This window comes from Sinocyclocheilus rhinocerous, unplaced genomic scaffold (assembly GCF_001515625.1).
Source record: "Sinocyclocheilus rhinocerous isolate Xijiao unplaced genomic scaffold, SAMN03320098_v1.1 scaffold235, whole genome shotgun sequence".
Classification (NCBI taxonomy): domain Eukaryota; kingdom Metazoa; phylum Chordata; class Actinopteri; order Cypriniformes; family Cyprinidae; genus Sinocyclocheilus; species Sinocyclocheilus rhinocerous.
The window spans coordinates 56079-66013 of record NW_015646367.1 but is presented as its reverse complement, the minus strand read 5'-3'; the positions used below and the strand labels follow the sequence as shown (position 1 = coordinate 66013).

Sequence of the window (9935 nt, the reverse complement as noted above, 5' to 3'; positions counted from 1 at the left end):
GCTTTTTTAAAATTAAATACTTTTGCTAAATTTTTTTTTTATATGCACAGCTACCAATAAACTTGTAGTCCACTGAACATGTTTTAGAATTTGAATCCTCAGAATTCAGTAGATTTTGTCCCAGAAAATGCACAGAGTCCATCTGGGCCTGGCAATAAATGTGTATGCATAACATAGAGATGAGAATACAGTCCCAATTAATAATAATAATCATTCATACAGCAAGCTGAACATGTTTTACCGACTGCCTTCCTTTGAGTCACGCTCATGAAAGCCCAATATCATCATGGCCATACTGCAATATGTGGTGTATTGAGGACACAGCAGGTGCATTGAGGAATGCTTGACTAGCATATAAAGCTACTGCATCCAAACTACAACCCAAAACCAACTTAGACTGGCTGCTGATGGAGCGGGTGGGGGATCTGGTTTTTCTTAAACAGTTTTTAAACTCTTTCTCCGATTCAATTTAGAGTCATAAACAGGCCTACACGAAATCTGCATGCAGATTTCCACAGAACTGTAATGCATTCATTAAGTTTATTAGTTTGCTAATTTGATTTGATTATGCTTACAGTTACCACTAAGGATAGCTTCGTTAAACACACTGTTTTAATCCATTTTCGCAGAAAACGTCTGCAGATTGCGCCTGGGCCTGGTTATAAGGTAATCCGTTCCACAAACTAAACGCATACAAACACACTCAATATTTCACTCTCTCATGCGCTTTCATCCGGGTTTGTTCTCCTGCAGAATTAAGTAAAAATGTGTATTTAGCATTTGTAGTGATACATGCATCCAGTAGACTGCTGATTTACATATTTTTTTTCTTAAAAATAAAAAGTAAAAAAAAAGTATTAGAAACACAGCTATACAGAGTCTTTAGCTAATCCAAGGAGCGAGGTTTGGAAGGAGGAGCCCCATGTCCAGATGTGATGCGGTTGGTTAGGAGGTGAGGACCGTCGCCGTTTAGTTGCTACAGCAGGAACCTTTCGCGGGCTGTGCCGTTTCTGTTAGATCCACACCTCTGTTGCGTCCTGTGTTGGCACCTACAGGCTGGGGCTCATTCTTGGGTAGTTTCTTTGCTAAGGTGCAAAAACACACAACAGAGCCATTTTTGTAAATATAAGCAAAGAGGTTTCATTATGTTTGCAAGTTAAAGGTTATAAGGGTGAACTAAGTTCACCCAAAAATGAAAATTTGATGAAAGTTTACTCAAGCCATTCAAAATGCAGATGAGTTTTTTTTTGATTTTATTGTAACAGATTTAGCAGAAAGATAGCATCACATCAACTGCTCATCAGTTGATCCTCTGCAGTCAATGGGTGCCGTCAGAGTGAAGGTCCAAACAGCTGATAAAAACATCATAATCCACAACACTCCAGTCCATCAATTAACATCCTGTGAAGTGAAAAACTGTGCGTTTGTAAGAAACAAATCTATGATCTATCAAGATGTTTTAAATTTAAACTGTCACCAAATTATGAGTCCATAATAACACTTCCTCCAGTTAAAAAGTCCATGCCCTGTTGTCCTCTCACATCACAAATATATTTTTTGGTTTAGAACCGTTTCAGACAGTTTTTACTTATAGACAGTGCTTGATTTGTGCATATTTCTCACCTGATTCAGACATTGGATTTTTCTCCACTGGAGAAAGCAATATTATGGATGGACAGAGGACTCGTGTTTCAGAAGCAGCAGTCTGTAGTTAAACATCTTAATGGATTTGTTTCTTACTAACACGCATCTTTTCACGTCACAGGATGTTAATTGATGGACTGGAGTGGTGTGGATTACTTGTGGATTATTGTGATGTTTTTATCAGCTGTTTGGACCCTCATTCTGACGGCACCCATTCACTGCAGAGGATCCACTGGTGAACAAGTGATGCAATGCTACATTTCTTCAAATCTGTTTAGGCAAGGGAAGTTTATTCATATAGCACATTTCATACACAATGGTAATTCAAAGTGCTTTACATAAAAGGACTTAAAATAATCATAAAAAAATAACCACAACAATAAAAACAGAGTTTAAAAAAATTATTGATTTAAAATGAATTATACATAAAATACAGTGCAATAAGTTCAGACATAGCACAGTGCTCCTTCAGTAAATGCACAGCTAAACCGATGAGTTTTGAGTCAAGATTTAAATGTGGCTAATGTTTTAGCACATCTGATCTTCCTTAGATGAAGAAACAAACTGAGAACATTTTCAGCACATTTTATTTTTTGGTGAACCATTCCTTGAACGTGAAATGGCATTCACAACCCAATTTACCTCTAAACTGTGACACATTTTCTTGAGTGAAACCAGATATTCCAGGTACAAAATTTAGGGTGTTTACATTTTTGTACCTCTAACTTTGATAATAACTAGAAATGTTTCTTGAGCAGCAGATCAGCTTATTTTCATGATTTCTGAAGGATCATGTGACACTGAAGACTGGAGTAATGATGCTGAAAATTCAGCTTTGATCACAGGAATAAATTACAGTTTAAAGTATATTAAAATAGAAAAGTTATTTTACAATATTACTGGTTTTATATGGAAGCATATGGGTAGCAAAATTCATTTTGAAATGTAATATGCAAAATGACAATGAAATATGTAAAATGGCAATGTATTTCTGTATTTAAATTTAAATTTTCCCATACATATGTGCTACATTTAGTGCAAAATGAAAATTCAATTATATAATTTACATTTTCTACACTAGTTTTAATATGTAAATGTAAAAACATATTTTAACGCTTTATAAGTTGCAAAATTAAAATGAAATTGTATTACCCAAATCGATTAGATATGTTTAACATGTCCAAGCAAAAACTGTAGCAAAATTATCATTTAAATGCCATTTTTCCTAAATGCATTTAGACTTACGGGTAGGACACTTGAGATTGCATTTTCATCGTGATACCGTGTGATAATTGTAGCAAAAATTGTCTTTTATTTTTTCTTAAATGCATTGACACTTACACTTAAGACGTTTCAATTGCATTTTCATTAAATACCCCGCGATATTGTAATTTAAGTCATTGTGGATTTGAAAATGCATTCCAAGCCGATCACGCCCCCAACCTGTCAATCATTATATCAAGGCGGGGCTAGGCAACAAGAAGCACAATAGGTCAATATTCCCCATTAACCAAACGCTTTTCATCTGCCTCAACATCTCTCACTGTTTTACACTCCGATTGATGCACATAAGCAAACAGACAGTGCAATTCTACACTTTTACCTATTTGCTACCATACTTTATTCTTCTCCTATAATGGATTGCATGTCCCCGAGCACCTAAGCGTTGCGTCGCACATCTGCACACGCGTCTGCACGCCGAGTGACGCACGTAAGCAAATTCTACACTTATTTACCACCTTACATTATATTTTATTCCTCTCTTTTAATCCGTAACAGCGCGAGTTCCTAAATGTCATGCGCCTGCCACAAAAGCTCTCACTTTTTTACAACCACCGGACACCGTGATTGATGCCTGTGATTTTTTAATATTAAGTTATCTCACTACATCAACCGGAGTGTAAGCAGACTGAGAGATCTTATGTGCCACGGGACGTGCGTTCTATTATGGGTTAGAGAGGAAGGCAACACCGTGTCTACACCGGACGCGACAGTATTGAACCAATTATAATCCGCTATTATAGCAAAAATAAAAATGTGTTCTTTCATAAACACTAAAAATCATACCAATTCTAAACTTCTGAATGGCAGTGTAGAACTATTTACCAAAAAAGTAGTGAGTCAAACTGGTTGATAAACTTACCAATGGCCATAAAAATCTCATTCACGTTCATTGAAGTCTTTGCTGATGTTTCCATAAAGAGCAAACTGTTGTCATCTGCATATGACTGTGCATCCTGTGAACCCAAAAAAAAAAAAAAAGTCAGGGTTTCAGACAGTTCTAAGCGACTGAAAGTCTGCATGCATGTTTGTTTGTTTATAAACCGTTACACATCTCATTTGTAAAGCCAACAGGAAGCGTCTGCTCCTCTGTGGCTGTTCAAACATCGCAAACCTGACAGTCCAGCGCTCTCTTGTTGGCAAGGTCTGCCTTGTTTCCAGCCAAAGCTATTACAATATTTGGACTGGCTTGTCTCTGAAGCTCTTTCACCCAGTTTTTCGCACGTGCAAATGATTCCTGAAAGGAAAAAAAACAAAAAAACACATGCATTTCTGTAAAGCATTTTCTGGATTCAGAGCTTTCTCGTTTGTGCTTAAAGGGAACATATCATGCATTTTTCATAGTTATTTTTCAAAACCGTTTTTCACCCTCTCGCTGAATTGCAGTATTAAATAGGATGTTTTTTTGTATTCATATAAAAACCTCTCGCATTAGAAATGAGTAACGCCACTTTGCCACATTCACACTCAGGTTGCAGGTTTGCTGAAAGGATTTTAAACAGAGTCCTTTTGCAGCTTAGTTTCAATAAATGCTCTTTTTGGACTTGGGAGGAAGTTCAATCTCAATTTAATTGAACTGAAATGAATCGACACAAACTAAACAACAACACTGTTGTCTTCCGTAGAGCTGTTTCTGTAGATCTTTACAGAGTTATTGTGCTGAATCTGAACCAAAACAGAACTGACTAAAACTGAATGATTAGACTAGCAAAATTAGAATTTTTCTCATATTTGAAGACACCTGCATCATGTTATTTTCCCATTTATTACTGTATTATATCTGTATTGTATAAAATGCTTTATAAATAAATGTGATTTACTTGACTCAAAAAATCTGATTTGTCAATTGAGCTGCAGAGTAAACAAAGCGGGTTAGGACTCACTTCATTTGTAATGTCATACACCACTATGGCCGCCTGCGCTCCTCTGTAATACATTGGGGCCAGACTGTGGTAACGCTCCTGGCCAGCTGTGTCCCAGATCTCAAACTTGACTGTTGTGTCATCCAAGCATACTGTCTGAGTCAAGAAGGCAGCTAGTGGAGAGAAGACAGAGACTGGTCAGATCTTGCCATCAGTATCTGGTAATTGCTTGTAATTAGGGCTGGGCAATATGACTGCATATACCAATGGTAGAAATATTTTGGCCGATTGAGATGTTAAAGGGTGTTGATAACTTAAACTTTTTGTGCCTGTTTACTGTTGTCATTGTGTATATTGACTTATGACTATTACAATGACAAATGTGGCTCTTCAAATCTGAATTTACAGTTAATTATCTATTTTATAATATTAGTTGGCTATTTTATTTATTTAACTGGTTATCATAGTTAACCATTGGCTCATCATGAGTTTTTAATATACACAACTTATTTAATTTTTCTGGCAAAAGAACTAGTTATATCATATTGCTACTATAATATACAATTTTGGTCATCCTGCCCATCCACAAGTGAAATTACAGCAAAAATAATTAGTTATATTGTGTTATACAATTACTGTAATATAAAATTTAAGTAATACTGCCCATCCATAAGTGAAAAGACAGCAAAAATAACAAGCTATATAGTGACATACCGTTACTGTAATATAAGATTTTGGTCATTTTGCCCATCCGTACAGCAAAAATAACTAGTACTATTAAGACTAGTACCATTACCATAACACACGATTTTGGCCATACTGCCTATCCATATATCAAATTAAATAACATTTGATAAAGCACGACTTTGTCAAAACAAACCACAGCAGGCTTTGATTAGCTAATATTGTGTTTACTGTACAAATCAGAGTGATAATAAAATCACTCCATTATTCATATGGAAAATGATGGAATCATTTTTCCAGCAAAAAAAAAAGTTATCATAGTTATATTATACTAGTGATATATACCAATACTGTAATATACGATTTTGGTCAAACTGCCCATGCATAAGTTCATTAGCATCACATCAGATATGGGTTATTATAAGCAGGCAATATAATGTATGTCTTACCTCCTATTGTGCTTTCCTGAAACTCGTGAAACTGTCCTTTTACAAAGCGAAGGACTAGACTTGACTTCCCCACAGCGGACTCTCCCAGGAGCACTAGTTTAAACTGACAGATTTTGTTGCCGGCATTTGGCCCGTTAGGTCTCGTTGCTCCACCTCTTCCTGCCATGACCCTAAGCCCCAATCTCCTGTACTGAAGTCAAGAGGTGCTTCTCAAACGGTCACTCCCAGATCTGCGGGAACAAACATTAATAATCTAGTACCGCTGGTAAGTTAACACTATAACGTAATGTCATATATCGGGGTGTCTTGGTTAGCCAAATAGAAACTGAGGATAACAAGAGTTGCACAATATACGTTGTTGGCCAATTAGTAACAATATGCCATTTTCTATATTCTGTAATAAGCATAATCCTACAAGTTGAGATCCAGATCTTCAGTTCATATATTGTAATATATGAGACTGTAACACTGATATAGTAAGAACATCTATTGTGTAGTTTGTCATGCCATCAATTACATCATACCAATGTGGTCACATGACTAAATCATAGACAACAGACATTGTTTAGGAACTGCCACTGTGTTAAGCCTTAAAAATCCTTTGTGCTTTGACCCAAAAACCCAGTGACATCAGTCTTGTGTCCTTAAACACCACAAACAAAAACCAAAGCCATGATGGGAATGGAATACTAGCTTGTTATATACTGATTACTGTATATTATGGAAGGCCATTAGATAATGAATCATAATTATGAGATAGAAAGACAGAATTAAGACAAAACATGAAATTGACATGAAACAAAAAATGAAATTGACAGTCAATTATGACATTTTAAAAATGAAGTTATGACCATATCATAATTAGGAAATTAAAAAAATATGACTGTCAAAACTATGACCGTCATAATTGATGAAGTCGAAATTAGTTTACGACAAAACGAGTCATTTACGACAAAAATTCAACTTTTCATGTCATTGTACCTCATTTCGAAATTAATGTTAAAAATTTGACTTCTCTATTATTTATGATTTAGCAATACATGTTTTCTTCCTATGTGGTAGAAATGGGCTTCCATAGTATATATTGTTTACTGCCAACTGATTTTAGTAGTAATGTAACTTAAGGAAACAATAAGAAAAAGCCCATTAACAATAACCACAGAAAAACGTTAAGAATATTTATTAGTAGGCAAAAATGTGCAGTAAGTGTTCAGAGCGAGAACAAGAACATTTACATCATCGATATCCCAGTGTTTTCTTTTACTTTCTATTTACTTAATTTGACTTTCTGAGCCTACACACTGAAGTAACGTGGACATGCAAGTTTTTCTCTTTTTGGTGTATACTTTTCAGGTGTTTTTGTAGTATTGTAAAGTACTAAAATACAGTACGTCATTCGGAAGAAAACTTCCATAATGTACAAATACCATGTATACTGCTGAAACCGTAAGAATAGTGTGGTGATATGCTATTCAAACACGGCCCAAGTCCCTTTGCCTCTCTGGTTCACCAACTCCCAATGCCTACATTACATTCTAGACTATACATACTTTACATACAACCCTGTTATATCTTGTGATATAGAAAGTATGAGACAGAGTGACAGTGCAAAACAGGTCTATTATGGACACTAATGATCAATCAGTGCTTGTGATAGCTCCTAAACGCTTTTCGCCTTAAAAGTAACTTATAAGGCGATTGTAAATAGCAATTTATTTACATTTCACATCAGAATTGATAGGATATGCTCAAATTAAATAAACATTATTGATAAAACGTGACTTATTTGACGTTTAGCATAATCTGGCTCTTCAAAACAAACCGCAGCAGGCTTTGATCGGTTAATATAGTGTTCACTGGACAATTTAGTAGTAACTTCAATTTCAGGGGGATAACAAAATAAAATCACAATTATTTAATAGTACATGTATTTAATGGTACGATATGAAGCTGGAGCTGCCTGTTAGCTTGTGATGCTAACTGTGCTAATGATATTGTATGTCTCCTTGTCTTTCTCTCTAATACACACACGTAAACACAGTCAACTCAATGACAATCGTGTTCCCACGGTGTTTTCAGCGGTACTTTAACGGGTCTGTCAGTTTCTCAGACGCTCCGGTTCAAATGGTTCCCAAAAGCTAATGATGCTAATGCTAAGAGAAAAACAGGCCGAGCGCTATGCTCGCACACACAGCACTGAGCGTGACACCTCATAAATAAACCGTTAAAAAGAAAGACATCGGAAATAACAGTATGGCTTATTTAAAAAAACAAAGCAAAAAAACATTCAAATTAACATAACCGTACAAATGTTTAAAGCCCAGAGACTCGTACCTTTCTCTCGGTTCCTCCCAACTTCCCCTTTTGCATCAAAACTGATGATGACGGATCGGATGACTGGATCTGACGTCAGACTCGGAGACAAATCGGCCAATCAGAACAACGCTTATCACAAATATTTTATTTTCATAACACACAGGATTATAATTTTGTATACAGAGATTATTATTATTATTGTTTATTATTATTATTATTATTATTAGATTGTACATTTAATTTAACCTTTTCAATTCACTAAATTCACTAAAGTCATATTACAGTCATGTATTTTATTCATTGTTAGTAGGCCTAGTTAATGAGCCTTTTTAAAACAACGTGTTAAAACAACTATTCACTTTTTTTTCTTGAAAACAAGACTTAGAATTTTTTAACGAGTCTTTTTTTCCCATTAAAGGCGCGTTGGCAACTTAGGTCTTTGTTGCAGGTATCTAATAGACATAGGATAATTTCGGAATATAAAACAAACACGCTTAATTTGGAAATCGACTTTCTGACAGGTGGACGTCTGAGAGACTTGCGTCATTATCAACCTGACGCCGCATTTCCTCCGCGCGTTGTCAGGTAACGGAAGGTAAACAAACACTGCTACATGTTTGTGAGGCTTTGTAATTAGTGCTGCTGTTGTAAAGTTGTTTTTTGTTTGGATGGTTAATTGGTTGCAAATAAATCTGCATTAAATATGTGAGTGTGTAGGCATGAGTCTCATAGAGCGGAATTCATCCACCTTGAGACGCAGACACGTTTCCAAACATCCGCGCGGTATGACCAATTCTTTTTCAGAAGAAGTTTTGATGTTGTACATAGATTACTTGACTATAATTATGCAACAAATATTATGGAATTTTAATGTATAATAATTTCCACTGAAAGGCAGGAAAGCGCATTCCAGTTGGTGACACAACTAAGACTTGTCTGCAAGAAATTACACCAGGGGTGGGTCATCTTCAATTTTCTTCTGGGCTACTAACTGTATGTGTATGTGTGTATATATATATGCATGTATATGTGTGTGTGTTGGGTAAGTTACTCTAAAAAAGTAATTGATTACTAGTTACTAATTACATCTTCAACAGTGTAATTAGATTACTGTAGAAACTGTAGTAGTTAAATTTAAGAATTGGGTAGGATTAAGGATTTAGAATAATTATTATTCTATATTATGTTATTCAACACATTAATAACAACACATAATGTTTTTTTAAGTAATAATAAACAGACAATATCCTAGTAATATTCATGCTAATAACCAACTAATTAATAGTGAGAATTGGACACTAAAGTGTTACCAATATTCTTATTAACTCACCAAAGTAGTTAAAGTGGGAAGGGTACATAAAAAGCATGCATTTTAAGGTTAGACTTAACATTTTGGTTAAATCCACTATTGTATTGTATATATTGTGTGTGTGTATATATATATGTCTATACACAGTATTAAGTTAAATTACATAAGAAGTAACTAATTAAATTACAGAAAAAATAAGAGTAATCCCTTACTTTACTTTTTCAAAGGCAAAGTAATTAAATTACAGTAACTAATTACAGTATATATATATATATATATATATATATACTACCGCTCAAAAGTTTGGGATCAGTAAGACTTGTAATGTTTTTTTAAAGAAGTCTCTTATTCTCATCAAGGCTGCATTTATTTGATCAAAAATACCAACAA

The 9935-nt window shown here is 35.0% G+C and overlaps 1 protein-coding gene and 1 pseudogene across 1 annotated transcript; one reads left to right on the top strand and one right to left on the bottom strand.

Annotated features, from left to right (window-relative positions):
* Nucleotides 1–30: 30 nt before the first annotated feature.
* LOC107707637 (ras-related protein Rab-5A) lies at nucleotides 31–8343 on the bottom strand. The gene is made up of 6 exons (XM_016511716.1): nucleotides 8255–8343; nucleotides 5921–6150; nucleotides 4809–4960; nucleotides 4040–4162; nucleotides 3788–3881; nucleotides 31–1085 (listed from the first exon to the last, which is right to left on the bottom strand). Exons 2-6 carry the CDS (start codon nucleotides 6084–6086, stop codon nucleotides 970–972), a joined length of 651 nt encoding a protein of 216 aa, XP_016367202.1. The 5' UTR covers nucleotides 6087–6150; nucleotides 8255–8343; the 3' UTR covers nucleotides 31–969.
* Nucleotides 8344–8830: 487 nt separating this feature from the next.
* Nucleotides 8831–9935, top strand: part of LOC107707620 (EF-hand domain-containing family member B-like) — a 16751-nt pseudogene continuing 15646 nt past the window's right edge.

What these genes read in the sequence shown, in the direction of transcription:
- LOC107707637 (XM_016511716.1), bottom strand. Translation starts at nt 6,086, where the DNA reads ATGGCAGGAAGAGGTGGAGCAACGAGACCTAACGGGCCAAATGCCGGC. An exon ending in TCAGGAAAGCACAATAGGAG is followed by an intron (nt 4,961 to 5,920) that starts GTAAGACATACA and finishes TCTCTCCACTAG; the next exon opens with CTGCCTTCTTGACTCAGACA. An exon ending in AGAGAGCGCTGGACTGTCAG is followed by an intron (nt 3,882 to 4,039) that starts GTTTGCGATGTT and finishes TTGGGTTCACAG; the next exon opens with GATGCACAGTCATATGCAGA.